Source organism: Herpailurus yagouaroundi, unplaced genomic scaffold (genome assembly GCF_014898765.1).
Source record: "Herpailurus yagouaroundi ecotype Mexico unplaced genomic scaffold, PumYag 202, whole genome shotgun sequence".
Taxonomy (NCBI): Eukaryota; Metazoa; Chordata; class Mammalia; order Carnivora; family Felidae; genus Herpailurus; species Herpailurus yagouaroundi.
In genome coordinates this window covers 3,371,118-3,393,575 of record NW_024412433.1, presented here as the reverse complement: position 1 = coordinate 3,393,575, position 22,458 = coordinate 3,371,118, and the positions used below count along the sequence as shown (strand labels likewise).

Genomic DNA, 22,458 nt, shown 5'->3' with positions numbered 1-22,458 from the left:
GACCTAATTGGCTTTATTAAGCAACTCCTGAATCGGGCAGCATTCAGTCCAGCCAGTAGACATGCTCTGCCCAGGTGCAGAAAAGGAAAGATTTTAAGGACAGAGAGAAGGTTCTTTTTTTTTTTTTTTAAGGGATTTATTACCATTGTTTAGGCAAGGTCGCCCTCCTAAGGGGGAAGGGGTCTTGCAGAGGATGGCCTCCAGGAAATTCCAATTTGGCAGATTAAAGGTTATATTCCAGAAGGAGTGGAAACCACGGTTGTGTTAAGTATTAACAGGGCCTTCAGTGGTTCCATTATGGCCTTGTGGTTGTCTTGTTAACAGGGCCCGGGGAACTCTTCCAGTGGGGTTGGAGGAGATGCATCCCGAGGAAACAGAAGACAGGGAAAGGGTACCTTCAGGGCCAAGACAGCGGTAGGGGGAGGCCACTTACCAACCCTCTGAGTCTCCTGCCTCCATCACCGAAGGCATGCACACATACAGGCTCCAGAGAGGACCCAGGTCCAAACTCAGGCTAAGTGGGGCGGGAGCAGCTTCCCAGGCTGCAGGCAGGACAGTGGGCTCACAGGCCGGCATCCCTCAGTGATGGGGTTTGAGAGCAGTAGGGGTCCGGAGCTGACGGTCAAGAAAGAATTCTTGAGACATCTTTGGTGCAAAAGGGACAGGACCCGTGGGCAGAAAGAGCTGCCTTGGGGTTGTGGCAGGTCACTGATTATACACCTTCAGCTTGGGAGGGGGTTAGGGACAGCGCAAGTCTCTAAGGTATTTTGGAAGCAAGGTGTCCAGGACCTTGAGGGGCTGGCTGTTACTAGGGAAACGTCATTTACTGCTGTTGAGTACAAACTGTCAGGAGACCCTTCAGATGGCTATCAAGGGCCAGAAGCTTGGAGGATGATTGCCAACATATATCTCGGGAGGCAGAGATAAAGGAAGTTTCTAAAGGAATTTTTATATGTTAATAGAGACTCACGGGATCCTGGGGGCGGGGACGGGGTGGGTAAGGATAACGTTAAGCTAAATTTGCCTTTTGCCCATAGCAAAGTGTCATCATCCGGGCAAAGCCCCCAGAGGAAGGTCACTGCCTGTCTCAAGGACTTGTCAGTGGGCTGTAGGCAGTAAGGAAATTCAACTTGTCATTTGCCTTTGTTCCCACATTGTCAGGACCAGAGGCCATCGCACAAGGGAACTGGTATTCCTGGGACTCCGCCTGGAATGCCTGCCAACCCCATGGGTGCATCTCCCCGCGTACACTGACCCCACCCCAGTCTCAGGTTCCAGGATGGGGCTGAGATCAGGTGGGCGGAGCACAGATACAGAGCCCTTCCACCCGTCATTGTGGTGGAAGCTGGTTTTGGAAAGCCTGTCTTTCCTTTAGATCTCGGGGGAAAACCCATCTCTATCCTCTTGCCGGGCACACGTTTGTTGAGCGCCTGGAGGGTGTCAGATGTTGTACCAGGCACCGAGCGCCCCATAGGAAAAGGATGTCTAGAACCTCTGCCCTCGGGCTGTTCTCCAGCTTGCCAGAATATTAGGTTCACCTGGGAGGCTCAAATCTCCCGGGAACCAGGGCCCAAGCTGCACCACAGACCGATTTAACCAGGGCCTGCGGGGGGCAAGGGCTGCTGCTTGTGGAGGCTCCCAGGTCATTCCACAGCAGGGTCGAGCCACCCGCCTAGTGGGGCAGAGGAGAGGGAAAGGTGCAGTCACATCCTGGGTGATGGGGAACTGAGCTCCAGGACCACAATGCACCGCATCCAGCCTAGGACACCACGGAAGGATGCTTGGTGGAAAGAAGTCCAAGGATACGTTTTAATAATAAATTCTAGCACTGTGATACTCACTAGACAAAACAGGAGGGAATAGGTATAGATACATGGGTATCCTACAAATATCTCCTTCATTTTGCCACTTCCCATCGCATCAATCAACTCATGAGAAATGTCTCTGAAAGCCTGGCATTTAGCAGCGAATACCCAGACCCTGTGCCCTCGAGCAGCGGGGTCTGCCTTAAGCGATGCTGGAATGCCATCTAGTGGCCAGGGGTGACCTCGGCCTCCTGCGGCCTCCAAGGGGGATCTGGTCAGGTTGGCACAGGGGTCCCCAGCCCTGCTACAGCAGGGAAAATGGGGGGAGCAGAGGGGGAAGGGGACCCCAGGGACTGGCACCCCAGGGGCTCACACTTTACATGTTTCATCTACGTGGGAATAATCATGAGAAACCGGGCAACTTGACCACAGACACTGTCACAGATGAAGTTGTTCAAGAAAAAAAAATAACGTGAGTGGAAATCAAGGAAGCAGGCCCTCTCCAAGGCTATTATTTTCTGTATTTGCCTTGTAGCTTTTCTCAAAGATCATGACAAGGGAAGCCTTGTGAAATCTGCTTTAGTCTAGAAAGATCCATGAGAAGCTCTTGGAGAATGTACATCAGGAAGGCCTGAATCCGTGGGACCCCTGGGCTGTCCCCACCTCCCCAGAACAGACGCTGGGTCTGCCTGGGCCCAGCTCCTTCCAATTAGGATCACGAGGTTGGAATGCAGAGGGTCCCAGGCCTGCTGGATGAGGGCGGGACCAGCTCCCAGAACCTAGAAGGGATCCTTGTGGGGAGCCCTGACCCTTGGCAGGATACTGCCAGGCTGAGGCGACCTCATGTGGACGGGTCCCAGCCAGTGCCTGGCTCCGTGTCCTGGTCAGTCTGCTGCCGGGGTTCCTCATGCGCTGGGCCCCCACAGAGGTCCAGGCCTGGGGCTGGGAGGACGTCCCCACGCAAGTGGATGAGAGTAATTCCGGAGGAGCCCCTAGAAATGCTGCCACACCCTTTGCAGATGTCACGAATTCAGAGTCGGCATGACCTTGGTCCTGCTGTTGACCCTCATAGTCGATACAGCAAGGCCACCCTTTCCAGGGGGACAACAGTGTCTTAGTACTTAAAATTTCAGACTAGCTAATCACAGTCCCAGGGACAAGGATGAAACCAACACCACCCCGGGGCCCCCCCGCCCCCCACAGTAAAATAGCCACCTTGACATCAGGGTTGAGCTCCCAGAAGGGCCATCGGGGCCTCCCCCTGAAGGTGGGCAGTAAGGAGGTGAACACGTGATGTGTCACCACCGGAGAGGTGTCCTGGGCCTCCTCCGTCACAGCCTGTGCGTGGACCCGCCTCCTCATTCACGCACCACCTCCTGTCCACGTGCCATGACAAACCCCAACTTGCAAACTCTCTAACCGCCGGGTTAGAGAACACGGTTCCATGTTTGAAGACATATAAGCTGCAAAACTTACACCACAGGCCAAGAGTCAGGCTCACAGGGCACAAGCATCACCTGGTGAAACTCAGAGCCGGGAGAAGAGAGGGGCAGGGGCCTGGGGCCCCAACCCCTCCCTTGGGTTCTGTCCCTCCCTGGGCCACGACCCTGAGAGGCAGGACGTGGACGCGGCCCCGTAGTCCACACCCCATCTCCTCCCAGCACCGCCACCCCTGTCCAGGCCTGCCCCCTCCTCTCACAGCTCCCCAAACCAGGCGGGCCCAGCCCCGGACAGCGCCCCGTCCAGCCCAGGGTTTCCAGTCCTTGTTGTCCCCTGGCCTGCTTCACCCTACGCTGGGTAGTGAGGCAGCTGAGGGGACGAGAATTCAGGCAGAGGCGGGTGCACCTGTCCCAGGGAATCTGGAATCACCGTCTGCTGAGGCAGAGCTGACACCCCCCACCCCCACCCCATCAACACGGGGCCTAAAATTTTAAAGGGAAAAGAGTTTTACTGGAGCCCGAGTGAGGACATCTGCCCGGGACACACGATCCTCACAAGGAAGAGCAGAGTCGTATCCGCCTTTTACATAAGGAATTACGAGTCATCACGGCAAAGGACATTCCAGAAAGTTACAGATTTTTATCTTATGTTTTTAGTATGTGTGAGGCTGTATGACTTTCATCTTACGGGAACCAGGGAGGTGTTTTTTCTTTTTCTCATCTTTATGTTTGGAAAGCTCCTTGTTGGTTGTTTTGTTTTGTTTTGTTTTGTTTTTAACGAAGCGGATGTACAAAGTGTGCTGGGGGCAGAAACAGAGTGACTGCTTTGAAAAGTTTTCGTCCCTTGGTAAATGTTAAAGTCCAGCTTCCCCGTACCAAGGCCCACAAGCCCTAAAAGGGGACAATTTCTCTCATCACCCCTGGGAGCCTGTTGTCACTGGCTCCTCTCCTGAATGATTCCCACCGGCTTTGAGAAGTGGTAAGGCTCAAGGATGCCAGCTTCCAGAATCTCTAGGACTCGGCAACAAGCCCGCTTCAGGAGGAATCAGAGTACGTGGCCGTGGCAATGGCTCACCCCAAGGGGCAGCCGGAGCCGGGGCCTGGGGGCATCCTCCCCAGGCCCTTCCTGGCGCGGCTGCTGTTAGTGGGCACAGCATCTGGCCTGCCCGGCAGGTGCCCCCTTCAGAGCCAGCCCTGCATCTCCCCTCTGCGGCTGGGCCTTCTTCCTGTCTTCTCTCTGCAGCAGCTCTTGGGCTGTGAAGGACAGAGGAGGGTGGTCTGGGAGCGGAGGCCCGCGGCCTGGCATGCACCCTGCACGCGGGTCAGTCCCGGGACCCCGTCCTCCCTGATGGTTACCCAGAGCCATGAAGTCCCGGCCCCTGGCAATCCTGCTCACCTTCCAGCCCCCGGAGACATTCTGTCGGGTCCCAGGATGCCAGAAAGGAGACCCAGGAAGCAGAGGCAGTGATGACTCCCCTCCCCCACCATCACCACCACCCCTGCTCTCCTGGGGGCCCCACCACTCACCTATGGTGCTAAAGACCTCAGTCACCTGGTGGTTCAGTTTGGCCGAGGCCTCCATGAACAGCAACTTCTTGCTCTCCGCAAACTCTTTCCCTTCCTGAGGGAAGTGGCCGCAAATTTACAAAAAGACTTTCCCCCAGGGCGCCTGGGTGGCTCAGTCTGTGGAGTGCCCAACTCTTGATTTTTTTCTCAAGTCATGATCTCATAGTTCTTGAGATCAAGCCCCACATCAGGCTCCGCGCTGACGGCGTGGAGCCTGCTCGGGATTCTCTCTCTCCCTCTCTCTCGACCCCTCCCCTGCTCATGCTCGCCTTTTCAAAATACAGAAATAAACTTAAAAAAAAATTTTTTTTAAGGAAAAAAAAGTCTCTTCCCTAGGAATACTCAATTGCCTTCTAAGACCCAAGACCAGTGACGGTTCCCAATTCTGTGTTTCGGTTCTCTCCTGCGGGGGCCCAGGGCCGGGGAGGCGGGGAGGCGGGGAGGCCCTCGCAGGGGGAGGGCTCCCCTCCCAGCAGAGCCTGAGCCACCAGGGGAAGCTGGCGGCTCCCCGCCCACACGTCTCTCCTGCACCCGTGGGCTCTGATGTAGGGCCAAGCAAGTGAGAAGGCAGGAAATGTGGAAGCCGAGCCCAGCTGAGCCCTCCTTCTGGGGGTCCCCCCTCACTCTCCACACGGGTGAGTACTACGGGGAGTGATGCATCAGGGTGTTAGGGGGGCACTGATACAATCTGAACAAGGTGTGGACTTAGTATTGCGTGAATGCCCATTTCCTGATTTGCTCACTGCTCTGTGTTTTTGCGAGACGTTAGTGTTCGGGAAGGCTGGGCGAAAGGCATACAGGAACTTTTTGTGGTACTTCTGCACCACTTTTTTGTAATCCTGGAATTATTTTAAAATGAAAGCCAGGGGCGCCTGGGTGGCGCAGTCGGTTAAGCGTCCGACTTCAGCCAGGTCACGATCTCGCGGTCCGTGAGTTCGAGCCCCGCGTCGGGCTCTGGGCTGATGGCTCAGAGCCTGGAGCCTGTTTCAGATTCTGTGTCTCCCTCTCTCTCTGCCCCTCCCCCATTCATGCTCTGTCTCTCTCTGTCCAAAAAATAAATAAAAAACGTTGAAAAAAAATTTTTTTAAATGAAAGCCAGGGGCACCTGGATGGCTCAGTCAGTTGAGCATCTGACTCTCGATTTTGGCTCAGGTCATGATCCCAGGGTTGTGGGATGCATCGAACCCCACTCTCTCTCTCTCCCTCTGCCCCTCTCCCCCACTCACAATCTCTTTCTCTCTCTCTCTCAAATGAAAATTGGGGGTGCCTGGGTTGCTCAGTCGGTTAAGTGTTTGACTTGGGCTCAGGTCATGATCTTGTGGTTCGTGAGTTCAAGCCCCACATCAGGCTCTCTGCTGTCGGCACAGAGCCCAACGTGGGGCTTGAACCCAGGAATGCCGAGATCATGATCTGAGCCGAAGTCGGACACTTAACTGACTAAGCCTCCCAGGCACCCCAACTATGGCTTTCTTTACTTTCTAGCCCTTGCTCGGTTCCTAGCGAGGAAATCTGGATTTTTTCACTTATCTCTTTTTCAATCATTGATTGAACACCCACATAACTCAGCCCGGGATGAAGGGGCAGGAAAGGCCACGGTTTCTTTGTGAGCCTGGCTAACCTGGCCGGGGTCCTTGGAGACCGGCCACACGGGTCCCCCCGCCCCCTTCCAGAAGGGCTGGCCTGGGCCTCCCCACATGTGGGGAACAACCATCGCTAGGCCTGACTTTTCCAGGAAAGATCAGAAATCTTTGCCCAAAAGGGACATTCAAGTAGGAAGTATATATGAGTGTCTGTGACGTGCGTGCAGGTGTGGTGTGCATGCGGGTGGGTGGGAGACTGGGTCGCGAGTGGTCGTGTCCACCTTGGGGTCACCCCCTTCTCCCCTCGGGGAGTGACACAACCCAGTCCCAAGCGCTACCTGGAACGTCACCTCCCGCTGCTCGCCGAGGTCCGTCTTGTTGCCAACCAGCATCACCACGACCTCCCCCAGGGGCGCCTCCCTCTCGAGGTCCTGCAGCCACTGTTGGGCTTTGCAGAAGGAATCCTAACGAAGAAGAAACATGGACGCCACACAAATCTCACGGGTGCTCTTCGTCGGCTCTCCCAGCAAAGACATGCGGGTGTGGCAATGCAGACGTCCACGGCCACGCTGCGTGGAAGCACCCACCGTCCAGTCGGCCAGACGACAGACCCCCCCCTCCCCCCGGAGGGCTGCTCTGTCCCCTGAGGCGGGGCGGCCCAGTCTTCTGGCTTCGGGGCCCAGGTCATACCACAGCTCCTTCCCCTCCCCACAGGGCCCGAGTCTGGAGGCTGCGGGCTGTTCGGGGTCAGGCCTCGGGCCCCTCACTCCTGGGTGCCCTCCGGGACCACTCCGTGCAGGAGAGTTTGGGGGCATGGCTGTCACCTGATCCTAACTTCGGGACCCCGGAGACCGGGCCTGGGGGGCGGGGGGGGCCTGCCCTGGGCCCCAGGCTGCCCCTCTCCCCTTCCTGCTGCTGAGCGGCTCAGGTGGGTGGCCTCCCATTCCCCAGCCCAACCCGCCTCCCTCCCCGCCCTCACCCCGCGGTCTCTGGGTCTCTGCTGTCTCACTAAGGACCGTCTTCCTTCCTGCTCACCCGCCCACCGCACCCCCGTGCCCAGCCTCACCCCCAACAGGCTAATCCCCACTTTTCCCTCCCTCCCTGCAGGAAGTCTCCCAACCCCAGGCTGAGTCAGGTGCCCCTCCTCTCAGCTCCCTTCCGTCCTCCTGCTCTAAGCACCTGCTCACGTACTTAGTAGCTACCCAGATGACACTGTGGGGGACGGACAGCCAGGGGCCGCGTACTATTTCCGCGACAACACCCCTCACCAATTCGGCGGGCACCCAAGGAACCGTGAGCGGTAGACGAGGGTGCTCCGTGCGGGGTTCTGAGAGGACCACGGAGGGGCACAAACTCAACCGTGCAGGAGGAGCAGGGGTTATCGGTGAGGGCTTCCTGGAGGAAGTGACAGACTTTCATTAAGTGTTTTCTACCGGCTGTGGTGGTTTTACCATAAAGCACCAGCGCGGGCCGGTCACAGAAAGCCCTCAGAAGCTAGCGTCCCCGTGCCCGGGAGCACAAGGGAGCAGGTGCCTCGCGAAGGCGGGTGGGGACACGCCCGGGGGGGAGCCTCACCCTCCTGGTGATGTCGTACACCAAGATGGCCCCACTGGCGCCCCTGAAGTACAAGCGGCAGACGCTGTGGTACTTCTCCTGGCCGGCCGTGTCCCAGATCTCCAGTTTCACAGCCACGGCGCCCAACTCCAGCTCCTTCGTGAAGAACGCACCTGGAACAGAAGCCCAGGGACAGCTTCGCCCACAGGACGGGGTCTCCCCCCACACCCAACTCGGGCCGGGCCGTCGTGAGCCCTGGGCCCAGAGAGACAGCTGGCCGAGTCACCGTCGGGAAGGCCGAGCGATCCCCTCTCCCGGAAGACGGCGGCTTCCACAAAAGGAAAAGCGTCGCAAGTTGCCGTGGACCCTTCGCAGATTCCGCAGAGGCTCTGGGCGGGAAGATGGGCTCTTGGGGCCCGAGGACAAAGTCCTCCGGACAGCGTGACGTGGAAGGACCTCCGGGCCTGGGCCTCCCCACATCTGGGGACCTCTGACAACCAGGGGTCCAGCACGTCCCAGTGGGCTTCCAGCGATGCAGCTGAGCCCCGGGGACCTCTAGAACCGTCCGCACCCCCGCCCCACCGGCCGCTCAGTGACCAGACCAACCTGGCCGAGAGGTGCTCACGACCACATCAGTCGTCCCCCAAGTCCCTCCTGCCTCCCGCTGACCTTCTGGCCTCATCGACGCCTCTCCCTGCCGACCTCCCTTCCCTGAGGGCCCCGCTCGGCATCGTTCCTCTGGCCGCCCGGGTGTCTGCCGAGGTCTTCAGACAACAATCAGCCTTCAAGGGCTTCTGCTGCGTCCCCCCCTCCTTCCCGAGGACGGGTCTCTAGCAGCCAACCTGTGCTCCACACACACACACACACACACACACACCCCTGATGGCACAGGTGGACTTCTGTGTTCTCACCTGTCACCCTGGAGCCAGTGAGCAGGGACCTGTATTCATTCCCATCCCTGCTTAATAGTTACATGCAGCGAAGGACCTACCTGCCCCAAACCCTTCATTCTGCGCACTGGGAAATCTGCCTCCCGTTGGACTTTTAACTCTGAGCTTTACTTGCCGAAGCGGTGAGGTTTTAAAATAGTTGTTTAGCGGGGTGGCTCAGTCAGTTAAGGGTCCAACTCTTGATTTTGGCTCCGTTCGTGATCTCAGGGCTCGTGGGATCAAGCCCCACATCAGGCTCTGTGCTGACAGCACGGAGCCTGCTTGGGATTCTCCCCCCGCCCCTCACGAAATAAATAAACTTTATAAGTAAGTAAATAAAATTGGTGACACCAAGGTGTTCTGCTGTGTCCTCTCCAGAACTGGAGGGAGGGGCTGGGAGGGGCCGGGGAGGCCGTGTCCAGAGCAGGGAGGAGGCTCTAGGCGGAGCTGCTGGCCTGCCCAGACCCCAGGCCGGGTTTCGGACCCGTTAGGGGATACTGGCAAACACAACCGCGTGTTTGATATTAAAACTGTCACTGCCAGGCCAAGTGCATCCGTTCCCGGAGCTGCCATATTAATTACCGCTAACTGGGTAGCTCAGAACAACAGACGTTCGTTCTTCCCGCCCTGGAGGCCAGAGGTCTAAAATCAAGCTGGCACCGGGGTTGGCCCCTTCTGGACTCTCTGAGAATTGTTTCCTTCCCTCTCTCCCGGCTTCTGGCAGTTGCTGGCACCTGCTGGCATTCCCCAGCTTGGAGACACGTCACCCCATCTCTGCCTGTGTCTCCACAGGGCCCTCCCTCTGTGACTCTGTGCTCGCTCCCTCTCTCCTGTTCTCTCTCTCTCCTGTTCTTATGAGCACATCTGTCACCGATTCAGGGCCGGCCCCAAATCCAGGATGATCCCATCCCAACATCCTTAACTAATCACGGCTGCAAACACCCTTTTTCCAAACAAGGCCACATTCACAGGCCCTGGGGATTGGGATGTGGATTTATCTTTTGGGGGACAATGCAACCCGCTACGGACACTGGAAAAGGGATGAGTCTGGGCTGAGGTTTTCAGTGCAACGCGGGTAGAGTTCTCTCACACGAGAACCTAGTTTGGGGTGGCTCCTAACAGAACCCACCAACGGGCGTCCTCTGCCCGCACAGCCTGCATTGCCCTGCGTGTCCACAAACCTGAAGTCAGATCAACTTCCGAGGTGTTGTGCCTGGATGTTTGTGTCCCCTCCCAAAATTCATAGGTGAGGTCCTAACCCACAAAGAGACGGTATTAGGAGGTAGGGCCTTTGGGAGGTGATCAGGGCTAGAACAGGTCATGAGGGTGGGGCCCCCATGGTAGGATCATGACCTTGTGAGAAGAGATCCAGAAGGCTTGATCTCTCCCTCCTTCCCCCTCTCCCTCTCTCTCTCCCTCCCTCCCTCTCTCTCTCCCCCCACCATCCCTCTCTCCCCTTCTCTCCCCTTCCTCCCTCTCCCCCCTACCTTCCCTCTCTCTCCTTCTCTCCCTCTCCCTTCCCTCCCTCTCTCCCTCCCTCCTATGCAAGCACAAAGAAAGGCTACATGAGCACACAGCAAGATAGCAGCCAGACGGCAGGTACCCACAAGCCCAGAGAAGAGGCTCCAAAACAGAACCTACCGGCCTACACGCTGACCTCAGACGCCAGCCTCCAGGAGGGTGAGAATAAATCGCTGCAGTGTAAGCCACCCCGTGGGTGGTGTTTGTTATGGCAGCCTGAGCAGCTACTGCTCTGGGTGGAACAAAGCTGCAGCCTATTTCCATAGTAGGACGAAGGGCTCCCAGCCCTCACGGGGCTATTGCCAGGATGGAATGGGATGTAAGCAGACCCCACTGCCAGCTTCCCCAGGGGCCTCTCGGATCTGCCTACTCTTCAGCAGGCCTAGCTCCTTATCTTTTCTTTCTCCACTTTGTTTTTGTTTTTTTTTTTTAATGTTTACTTGTTTTTGAAGGAGAGAGAGAGAGACACAGCACGAGCAGGGGAGGGGCAGAGAGAGAGGGAGACACAGAATCTAAAATGGGCTCCAGGCTCCGAGCTGTCAGCACAGAGCCCAATGCGGGGCTCGAACTCACAAACCGTGAGATCATGACCTGAGCCGAAGTCGGACGCTAGACCGACTGGGCCCCCCAGGCGCCCCTTCCTTCTCCACTTTGTAAAAGATGGCTCCCGGTTGAGCTTAAATCCGTGTGCAACCCCAACCAATTTGCAAGGAGGGTTTCAGTCCAAGTGATGACCAGGCACGAATAACTGGATACTTGCAGAGACCAGAACCTTACCTGCCCCAAAGAGAGACACAAGCTCCCTTGGGGCCCCAGGAATGGAATCCAGAGCAACCTGCCAGTCCTGGGCCCCAGGGACCCCTGGGTTCCAACCAGGAAGAGCCCACATTAATCACTTGTTCAGAAACCCACGGACCGCATTGTCTACATTGTCACAGCTAAAGCCAAAAAGTGATTGAAAAGTGAACTTCCAGGGAATCCAGACCGACTTGGAGATTTTGCCTGAAATGATATTAGCAACAAGGTGGGGAGATGGGGGTGATCATGCCAAAACCCAGGGGATTTTCAGTTTCTCGAACACACTGGCACATTTTCACGGGCCTTGGATGGACTGAGCCGGGGGCGCCTGCACAGTGTCGTATCGTGGCCCCGTCAGGGCACAATCCAGGCCTCCTCCCCCTCCCCCCTCCCCCACCTCCTCCTCCTCGGCTGGTCCCACAGAAGACCTCAACACAGGTGTCCCAGAGCCAAGAACGCTTCCGGCCACGCCCCTCGGCCACGCCCCAGCCTCAGCTGCACGCCCTCTGGGGGGAGCTCCCGGAAGCTGGTGCCCTGAACAGCCCCCATCTACGCGCCCGGCTTGTAAGGTATCGCCCCAGATTAAAAAGCGTCTCTACAAACGTTGACATAAGGGACGTGGTTGTGCTCGCTCTCCTTCTAATGTCAACAAACAGCTGACTCACTCCTCTGAGCCTCTTCGTGGCGTTTGCCTTTTTCATAAACATCATCATCGGAGCCCCGGTTGAAGGAGAAATGGATGCCTTCTCGGGGCCACCAGGGTTCAGCAGCGACAGTGGAGAATGCTTGCCGCCTTTCCCTTCCCGCGAGAGGCACTGCTACCCGCGGGCGAATACGCCCACAACCACTAGATGTCAGCATTTCTCCAAAAGATGTCACTCCGTGCAGGCTGGGGAAATGGGCCCGAGTCCCCAGGCTGCGGCCAGTTGGGACTCCAGGAGGAGGGGTCGCTCTGCGGGGACCCCGGTGGGGTCTTCGGGAGCTCTCTGTGGTTCAAGCCCCCCAGCCACAGCACTCCCACTTGGAGCCTCCGCCTCCCCAATGAGCTCTCCCCTGAAGTGGGACCCGGGCCTCGCAGGTAGGTGGCTGGGGGTGGCTGGGGTGGCCAGGAGAACCAGGGCTTTTCCGGTCTCCCCTCAGCAGGCTGCCACCCCCGCAGGAGACTATGCTCACTTGGGATTCCCACTCTGGCTCTGCTTCGGGACATGAGTCTGTCTGTCCCAGTTACTGCTCTGGTTCCAGAATCCCTGGTTGGAAGGATGGGGGTCTTGCCCTGAGACAGCTAGAACACCGTCCTGACTCAGGCACCTTTCCGGAGGGCGGTACCCAGAGCCTGTGCCATCCTCTGCGGCCAGGTCACTGCACGCGATCGCCAACAGATCCAGACCCCCTGGGGGGGCCCAGGGACCCCGGCCCTCCTGGAGTAAAGTATCTTGAAGCCAGCGTGCTCGGAAGGCAGCAGCACCCTCGACAAGCCAGCCCCTGGTCCCACCCTGCTCTCTGCAGTGCGGGCGTGGGTGACGACCTTAGTCACAAGATGGTGATCGGTGCCTTTAGACAGCCTTAAGCCCGCCTTGCAGGGAGAGCCCACCACAGGGGGGCGTTTATATCCCCCCCCCCATCCCACCCCACACAGATGACGATGTCAAGACGAGACAACAAGCCGTTTACCCACGTGTTGGTCACTCAGGTCAGACTTATTGAAAGTTTCCTCCAGGCCAATCCCCCCCCCCCCCGCCCCCCAGCACACACTACCTCTGTCATTGTCCCAGCTACCTGCCTGGGAGGAGGAGAGCCCCTCACTCTCGCCCTGGGGCTCTGCTCCTCCCGCACCCTCTCCAGAACAAAAGCCAGTTCTCTTGTTAAAGCCAGCGGTGTGTGACAAGAAAGGCAAGCCCCTGCCTTCAGAAGGATTTTGTACAACACGGACTGCATTTACATACACCACAGGAAGGATCGTCTCCACCTCCTCGTCTGAAAAGTGGGAATATCGACTTTTATAGTAATACATATTGATGCAGTAATTATAATAGCATAGTGACTATGCTTCGCGGGATGCGAAGGAGGCCGACAGCCCGGCAGGTGCTCCAAAGCCCCCTACCCTTGAGAGGTAGGGTAACCTATGTCACCTCTTCAAGAAGTGCAGTGAGAGGGTCTTCCCTCCCTGCCACCCCGCCCCCTGCCCCCCACCCCACAACCCAGGCCAGGCTGGTAAACCGAGTCTGGGCCGAAAGGGAGCCATTCTCCTGTAAGCCACCCCAGGGGGACAGCGTCAGCAGGAGGGAACGCAGGCAGGGTGAGAGACCAGCTCGTCCGGTGGGTGTGTGGCAGGGCCTAGGGGGCCTTCCTCTGGGCTCCCCCCTCCACCAGGTACAATCCCGCTCACCAACCCCTGGGGACCCGAGGCCCTGACCCCGAATCTCCACCCCCTGCAGACTCCTGCTTTACTGAAACCCGACCGCCTTCTGGATTCCACATGTGTCTGACCAGCACAGGCCTCGTCCCCTCCCTGCGGTGCTGGGCACGACCCGGGCCTCTGGGGGGAGCGTGGGAAGTGCCCGCACCCGAGCCATCGGCCCTGGCTTCTCCTCTAGCGGACTAAGGAAGGGTGTGCTGTCCCATGTCACTTACATCCCACGGTGGGCAGGATGCTCTTGAAGTCATTCTTCACGTACCGGAGAGCCAAGCTGGACTTGCCCACAGAGCTACTTCCCAAGAGGACCAGCTTGAACACGCGGGGCTGGCCCGGGGCAGCCCCGGGGCAGGGGACACCTCCCGCCTGCGCCATGCCCTGCAAAGAGACAGCATTTGCAGGAGGTTGAATGAATGAGTCGGAGGCAGCCTGGGTCGATACCCCTGCCCCACTCTGCAACCCCGTCTCCCCATCTGTAGAGTGGGGTGAGCAGTACCCAGGTGACAGGTCTGTTGTGAGGAACTAGGTTGGGGGTCGTGTTTGGGAAGGGTACGGGCAGTGCCCAGCAGGACCCATAGTTATCATAGGGGCTAGTTATCATAGGGACTTACTGTCCTCAATCCATTCTTCTCACTTTAAAAAAAAAAAACATTACTTAGGGGCGCCCGGGTGGCTCAGTCAGTTAAGCATCCGACTTCGACTCAGGTCGTGATCTCACAGTCCGTCAGTTCGAGCCCCGCGTGGGGCTCTGTGCTGACCACTCAGAGCCTGGAGCTGCTTCAGATTCTGTGTCTCCCTCTTTCTCTGCCCTTCCCCTGCTCTCGCTCTGTCTCTCTCTCAAAAATAAACATTAAAAAAAAATTAACAAAAACAATAAATAATTTTTAAAGACCCATCACTTATTCCAAAAAGTATCTGAAACACCCGAGAGGCAACGTACTGTCTCTGTGACTCACGGGTTCAAGCTGGTGTTTCAGAATTATCCACCTAAAGAAAAAGTTGGTGTCTCAAGGACCTCGACGTTTTGGTCCTTCCCACTGTGTCTAAAGCCTCAGCACCCAGAGAGATATGCCGTGGAGGAAAACAGCCCTGTGATCAAAACAAATTTGGGCAAACCGCGCGTATCTTTTCCGTATAGAAAACGTCGGGCCCCTGCCACAGTAGAATGGAGACCGTCCTCGCGCACTGTGCTGCATTTGCACACTGAGCTATGGCCAGTCTTGCTTCACTCACGTCCCCAAACCCCCTCCCGCCAAAGATTGGTTCGAAGCCAATCCCAGACGCCTCGTTGTTTCATCCGCAAATCTCAGTGCATGTACGGGGAATCTTTTTCTCTTTGTAATTCATTTGTTCAAGAGATCAGAGTGTCCTGCGACTTTCCAGTCGGGGTTTGGCTGTTTGCTTCCGCTGTGGTTACTGAGTGTGTCCCGTGAATGCTGTGTTTCCTAGAGCTGGGTGCTTCCGAACAGAGATCTGATCAGATACAGGCCATCTCTTGGCCAGGATGCTTCGTGAGTGAGCCTTGCATTTCCTCAGAAGGCAAGTAGTGGCCAAGCGCTGTCGCGGTGATGTTAGGGGTCACTGAAGACGTTGCCAGGCCCTCTGTTTCACGAGGAGCTACAGACTGGTGGCATTCCAAGGTCACCACTTTGTCTCCGTGTATTATCCGGGGCGCTTCTAGGAAGAAACCTTTTTCTAAAAAAAATATAGACTGCCACCCCTGGCAGGCAGTCTTAGGAACATCTCTGCTCCCTCCTTAACATGGTGGGGAGGAGGGAGACCCCCAAGGGTTATGGGAAGGGAGGAAGGGATTTTGAAGAAGAGGAAAAGCATGTCAAAGTCTCAGCACAAACCGGGCTGGGTCTGAAATACTAACCAGGCTGCTCTCCCCCCCCCCCCCCCCCCCCCCCCCCCCCCCCGGTTACGGGTCTGGAGAGAAGGGTTCACTGGTGCTCCTGCCCCTTGGGGACAGGGGACCGTGGGAGGCACGTGAAGTGCCATCTTCTACGGGACTCACGAGTCTCTCCATCAAGTATGATGCTTCCAGAGTCAACGTAGAATGTTTCAGAGAAGGTTTAGAAAAATAAAGCGTTTCAAGTTTTCCACCCGTGGTTTTTGTGTTTGTGTTTTTGTTTTTGTTCTTTTAAGCTCCCCAAGTGATCCCGGCGTCTGCCAAGGCTGAGAACCGCTGCTATCATTTTTATCTTTTCTCTTCGGGGCTGGGGGCAGGGCAGCACGCACAGTAGGTGCCTCACGAACACCCAAGGAATGAGTAGCCGTGTACCATCCAAACACACAGGAAGGGGCCAATGACCCATCGAAGCACCAGTGTTTCGAAATGCCTGCCTCGACTGAGCACAATTTCTTAGGACTTGAGGCAGGACGCGAGCGACTTGGCCGGGAGCAGGCTCTCCGTGGAGAATCGGCCGGGGGTGGGTTCGGGGTACAGTGGCCTGGACGGCAGCCCAGCCCCGCCCACTCCTGCCGCCTCACACCCAGACACACGGCAGCCCCTCGAGGGTCCCGGGAGGGTCCGTCCTCCTCTCCGAGAGCCCTCCACCCATGCAGTTCCTTCCGCAGATTTCTGACCCATCGGTCTAAACTCAATTAGGCTAAGCCCATTAGGTCTAAACCCATCAGTCGAAGACTAAACTCAAAGCCAACACAAAATAAACATGAACAAAATAGGAGAGACGCTGAAACGTCAGCCGGGCCCCCCAGGAATAAAATCTGTAGCTTGATTCCAACTCTGCAAGCCATGTGGCAAATGAGAGCCCAGGATTCTGAATGGAATCACCACGAAAGGTAACAAAATGATATTGTCTCAAAGTTCAGATATTTCCGGAGACTGACTATGCATCCACTCTGCTGTCAGATAAACTGGGGGCTTTGCTTCTGGTAAAGCCGCCACATTTGCTCAGGGCTCGCTGTCCCAGCTGAAGCAGACCTCTGTCCTGCCTCAGCGGCCACCCCTGATCACATCCGGTCCCCACCAACAGCAGGTAAATAAAACAGACAAAAGTCTCTTCCATCATGTGGCCTGCAGTCCCCTGTCCCTTTTCTAGCTTGAATTAATCTCAGTTTGTAACTCTGCCTTAACTCAAAGAATTATTTTTTAACAACTTCACTCTCTTGCTGGACTAGAACTTCTTTTTTTTTTTAATTCTTTTAAAAAAATTTTTTAATGTTTTTATTTATTTTTGAGAGAGAGAGCACAAGCGGGAGAGGGGCAGAGAGAGAGGGAGACACAGAATCCGAAGCAGGCTCCAGGCCCTGAGCTGTCAGCACAGAGCCCGACGTGGGGCTCGAACTCGTGAACTGCAAGATCATGACCTGAGCCAGAGTCAGACACTTAACCAACTGAGCCACCCAGGTGCCCTACTGGACTGGAACTTCCGAGATGCACTTGATACAATTATTTTATTAATACCTTTTCGCGTGCGCCAGGCTGTAACCTCTCATGAGAGCAAGGACTGTGTTCGTTGATCGTATAGTAGGTGCTCAATAAATACCTCATGGACAAGGGTTCGGCAAGAAGCCGTATTGGACAGACGCGCTGTTTACACTGCACAGTTTGCTCGGCCGGCCAAACCCCAGGCAGCCTGCCAAGCGGTGACCTGGGGTATCTACAAAAGGTAGAAAAAGATCCATACGAGGGGCTCAGCCCCGAGGGGCCAAGAAAAGCTGACCGTTACTTGCTTCACGGTCACCCTGCACAGGTACTCGGACGAGGCTGTGATAGGAGGAGCAGCCAAGCCTAACGAAGAGGCCAGCTCCACGGAGGGGCAGGGCGGACGTGCCCACACGCCCCTGACCGGCTCAGGCTGCATAGAGTGTCCCACTGAAGCTGAGCCGGAAGTCTCGGGGGGGTCCTGGCGTTACCCCCACCTTACAGAGAGGCCCAGCAGCTTTTCTAAGACAGAGACACAGAATTCGAAGCCGGAGCGGGCCGTGTTCACACTCACCCTGGGTTCCCTGGGCACTGGTGTGGTTTCAGCCACTTGCAGAGGGTGCCAGCACGTGCTTCCCACTTTGAGAACAGTGGTGCAGGGGCGCCCGGGGCAGGGGGGCGGGGTGGTTCAGTTGGTTAAGCATCCGACTCTTGATTTCGGCTCAGGTCATGATCTCACCGTCTGTGAGTTTGAGCCCCACACCGGGCTCTGCACTGATAGTGTGGAACTGCTTGAAGCTCTCTCTCTCTCTCTCTCCCTCTCTCTCTCCCTCTCGCTCTGCCCCTTCCCCGCTCACTCCCTCTCTCAAAATAAATAAAATAAACATTAAAAAAAACACACAAAAATCGGTGGTGCACTGAGCCTGCCCAAGGGAGCCACCAGCCCGGACTCACTGAGGACAGTAGCTGAGGACAGTCAGCTCAATAGCAAACCCTCTGAAAAACAGAGCAGGATGGTGGTCACCAAGGGCTGGGGGCAGGCAATGGGAAGATGTCCGTCAAAGGGTACGAACTTCCGGCTACAAGGTTAGCAAGGGCTGGGCATCCGATGCACGGCACGGAGGTCCTAGCTACTGATACTGTGTCGTATACTCGCAAGTCACCCTCGTAGATCTTCACTGTTCTCAGTGCCAAAAAGAAACAGTAATTGTGAGACAGGACAAGATGGCACCTAACACCGTGCTGGGCATCCTGACACAATCTATAAATGTATCAAATCAACGGGGTGCCCGCCTTAAACCCACCCGGTGTCAGATGTCAATTACACCCCAACAAAGCTGGAAAAAAGAAACACTTTTAAGGATGCAACTTCCAAGCTTTCTGCATCACCCCCCAGCTAACACCTCGCTTCTAACCGGAAGGACTTAAGGCTCCTGCTTAGAAGCAGGTCTCCCATTGATTTGTACTGGAATTTTGCACGGAGAAAGTTCTAACACACCTACGGCAACGCCTTCTCGAGTATGTAAAGATACCCCTTCAAGTTTGCCTTGCTATTTATGCGCTCAGATTAATAAAGCTCTTAAGTCTAGAAAATCTTCAGCCCCAAACATGTCCTCATGAATCAAAACAGGTGGAATATGAATGAATACACCATTACCACGATATCACGTTCCAGCATCTTACTCCTTTGGTGGTGATACATCGCTTTGTTTAAAAATAGTATTTCACGGGGCGCCTGGGTGACTCAGTTGGTTAAGCGTCTGACTCTTGGTTTCGGCTCAGATCATGATCTCATGGTTCATGAGTTGGAGCCCCCCCATTGGGTAGTGCTTGGGATTCTCTCTCTCTCTCTCTCTCTCTCTCTCTCTCTCTCTGTCTCTGCCCCTCCCCTGCTCGCTCTCTCTATCAAAATAAATAAATAAAAACTTAAAAAATAAAAAATAAATAAAATAGTATTTCACCATCAATATAAACACATCGTTGTCAATAGGAAAAAAATTAAATCCCCCATAATCCTACATCCTTAAATATAACCAGGAGTGCCATTTGCCTATTGTCTTCTTGTCTTTCTTTTCTACAAATCTTAAAAACAAGCCAACCAAAACCCATAGTTTTAACATGAAATCATGTATCCTCCCCTTAAACAAAGCAATATGTATTAAAAGAAGCTTTTCACATTGCTGCATATGTTCTATATGCATTCAGCATACAGACATTTAATGACCCACAGAACACTCTCACAGCTTTTCCACTTGGCTGAACCATTTCCCAACTGCGAGATCTTTTCTTGGGCAGAAGTGTTTTCTCTGTAATGAATAAGGCTGCAGAAAGCACTTTCGTGTCTACGTTTCTGTGTGATTATACGTTGTAAGTTTCCAATAGTCATAGACTGGAACCCTCTGTTCAGAGAGAAAATTAAAACTATGACTTCTGACCGAGCCTTTAGAATTTAATCAAGATGGGGTTATTTGAAGTCCTCCTAAACACAAAGATGTTCTCAGGAATGAAATATTCATGATTAGGGTGAAGAGACACTCTCTACACTTGTCTCCTTTCCACAAAAGGGAAAAAGAAAGGGTTGCAAACCCAAGCTAGTCCTTTTTCGGGGTGGGAGAGGGCATTTGGGGGAAGGGTCTGATTTGCTGAGTCTGTCGTGCAGGACGTCACCGTGTGTGTCATCCCTGCCCCAGCGTGTAAAAAACACAGGGATTTCGTGCTGGTTATGCCGACGCCAGTCTGTGCTAACTGGGCACCTAGGTCATCTGAAGTGGGTCCCTTCAAGGGCTCCTCTCATCAGCAGTTTCTGATGAACGCCTGGCTAGGATTTTCCCAAAGAGCCACTATTTAATTGTTTTAATCTTTATTTATTTTTGAGAGACAGAGTGAGAGCAGGGGAGAAGAAGAGCGAGAGGGAGACACAGAATGCGAAGCAGGCTCCAGGCTCCGAGCTGTCGGCACAGAGCCGGACGCGGGGCTCGAACTCAAAAACTGTGAGATCGTGGCTTGAGCTGAAGTCGGACGCTCAACCAACTGAGCCATCCAGGCGCCCCTCAAAGGGTCCCTATTTAGACAGGAGGCCCCTTCTGGGAGCCTGACCTCGCCGGCCACGGGGATCCAAACACTTCTGGTCGTCAGAAGAACAAACTCCTCACCTGGCACTTTGCCCTTTGGATACGTGCCCGAGGACAGAGTCACAGACACACTCACACACGTGCATACGTGTGCACACACAAACACACACCGAAATACACAGACACACAGACACACACAGACACAAGCATCGCACACGCACACACACACTCACACTCTACAAAGCACACAGAAGTGAAAACAATGACTCACGTGTGCCCCAGGCCTGGTCACCCCCGGGAAGCCTGACGGCTTGTCATCACCGGTCCCCCCTCTCAGTCCTCTGGCCTGGGGAAAGGTTTGCTTCCCTCACCAGGCGGCTGGGACGGTGGGAGGTGGGAGGGCTGGGAGGGGCAGAGGTCCTGCTCCAACAGAAAACAGGTCAGAACAGCAGCCCGGGGCCCAGCCCCACCCCGCCTCCAGCTCCAAAGTCAACCTTCCTCCTCCCTTCCCGGGAGGATCCCAGGGCAAAGTCCACCAGGGTCTGTGTCACCTGGGGTGGGGGCAGGGCGGGCCAGATATAAAGCCTCTGCAGGTGTGAACTGTCATTCAACGCAGGGGAGCTGGGGGAAGCTCTAGGCTTTGTTCTCTGTCCCTCCTTTCAGGGCTGAGGATCCCCTGGTCCTTCCTGGGGGCTGCAGGTTCTCTGTTGCTCTCAAAACTTCAAGCTCAGGGAATAAAGGGTTGTATTTTGGTCCAATGAACTTATTCCTGCCACAAACAGCTGGAAGCCACCTCCTGTGGGGCCCTGCCCCCGAACCAGAGGCAAGCCAGGGGGGGCTGGTCCTGGGGTCAGACAACCAGATCCTGGTACTACAGTGGGGGTAGAGGGCGGTGAGGGGCTGTGTTTCTCTAACGCCCCCTCCCAGCTTTGTCACCCTTCAGCCCGACTGCTCCTCCCAGAGGACGAGAAGACCCGGCCACGGGAGGGACGGATGGAAGGGGGCTCCCATCCCAGTAAGCTGCCAGGAGACATTCCCCACGCCCCGTGGGGTGCTGGGATCTTGTGTTGGAGGGGGTTCGTCTATGCCAGGCTCCTGCTGTCAGGCCCTCACACCGCCCCTTCAGGACCAGCTTCTTTCTGGTGTGCCCACACCGCCCCTGGGGCGGGGGGATCCTTCCTCCACACAATCGTTTCCTTGGGGATGTGGCCACCTCCCAGGATCCCACCAACAAGCGTGGCTGGGCCCTGCCACTTTGGAGACCCAGGAGCTCTCCCTGCCTGTGAATGGCACCTTCACGCCCCCCCACACACCCCTGCAGACCAGTAACCAAAAGTGGGGGGGAGGATGTGCCGTTCCGCCTATAACGCCCTCCCGGGGGGGGCCCCCAGTTTTGAAACTGACGACGATGCTTTTCTTCTCTTTTTTAACAGGGATGGGCTTGTCCCCATTTACGGTGAAGTATCCACCTTCCTGCAGGTGGGGGGAAGGGAGCACAGAATGAGAGAGCGTTGTAAATCCCAGTTTTACGGCAGGAATGCAGAGACAAGGTCATTGATCAGCAGCATCCTACCTCCAAAAAGGGAGTTTTGTGCCTGAGGTCTGACAATAGTTTTCAAAGCCAGGCCCTCACCACAGAAGAGGTTTTGGGAATCCGTTCAGCCCCCATGTGACTATCCAGCTGCCCGGAGGTTCTGTTACTGAGGGCCCCAAGTGGCCGGCTCAGGGCCCGTGTCTTCGTCCCAGGCTCTGTGACAGACGGCCACCAGCATGTTTATCATCTCTCGGTGTCCGCGGGTCCGGGGTGTGCGCACAGCCGACTGGGTCCTCTGCTGAGGGTCTCCCAGGCTGCAGTCACGGTGTCGGCTCAGCCGCAGGCTTTCTGGAGCCCGAGGTCCTTTCCGAGCCAGTTGTGGGCAGAACTCAGCTCCTTGCTGTTGCGGGACTGAGCTCCTTGCTGTTGTGTTCCTGCTGGCGGTCAGCCAGGACCCGTCTCAGCTCTTACGGTCCACCTGCTGGCCCTGGTCATGTGGCCCCCTCCCAGGCCCTGTCACACATGCCAGCTTGCTTTTGCCAGGGCAGCAGGAGAGTCTCTCTGACTTCCAGACCCTCTTTTAAAGGGTTCGCCTGATTAGGTGAGGCCCACCAGGCACATCTTCCTTTCCGTTAACGCAAAGTCAACTGATAAGGGACCTTGATTACATCTGCAAAAAACCCTTCATCTTTGCCATGTAACATCGCCTGACTCAGGAGGGACAGCCATCCTATCGACAGCCCTGGGCATCCTCAGGGGGAAGGGATTATACGGGGTGTGGACACCATGGGCCGATAGTCTAGAATCCTGCCTACCCCAGTGCCTGAGCTAAGGCCCACACAGGGGGGCACACCTTG

At 55.8% G+C, this 22,458-nt stretch overlaps 1 protein-coding gene across 3 annotated transcripts in view; it reads right to left on the bottom strand.

Annotated features, from left to right (window-relative positions):
• Positions 1-3,932: 3,932 nt before the first annotated feature.
• RAB17 (RAB17, member RAS oncogene family) overlaps positions 3,933-22,458 on the bottom strand; it is a 30,621-nt gene continuing 12,095 nt past the window's right edge. For 2 of the 3 annotated variants that reach the window (XM_040450562.1, XM_040450559.1), the window contains exons 3-7: positions 13,824-13,983; positions 7,966-8,117; positions 6,729-6,854; positions 4,772-4,865; positions 3,933-4,498 (exon numbers count right to left, since the gene is read on the bottom strand). In XM_040450562.1, coding sequence (XP_040306496.1) covers positions 4,386-4,498; positions 4,772-4,865; positions 6,729-6,854; positions 7,966-8,117; positions 13,824-13,980 — 642 coding nt within the window. In that variant the 5' untranslated portion in view covers positions 13,981-13,983 and the 3' untranslated portion in view covers positions 3,933-4,385. Of the gene's footprint in view, positions 4,499-4,771; positions 4,866-6,728; positions 6,855-7,965; positions 8,118-13,823; positions 13,984-20,338; positions 20,572-22,458 lie in introns of those variants that run through there. The other variant, XM_040450561.1, reaches the window with a different exon arrangement.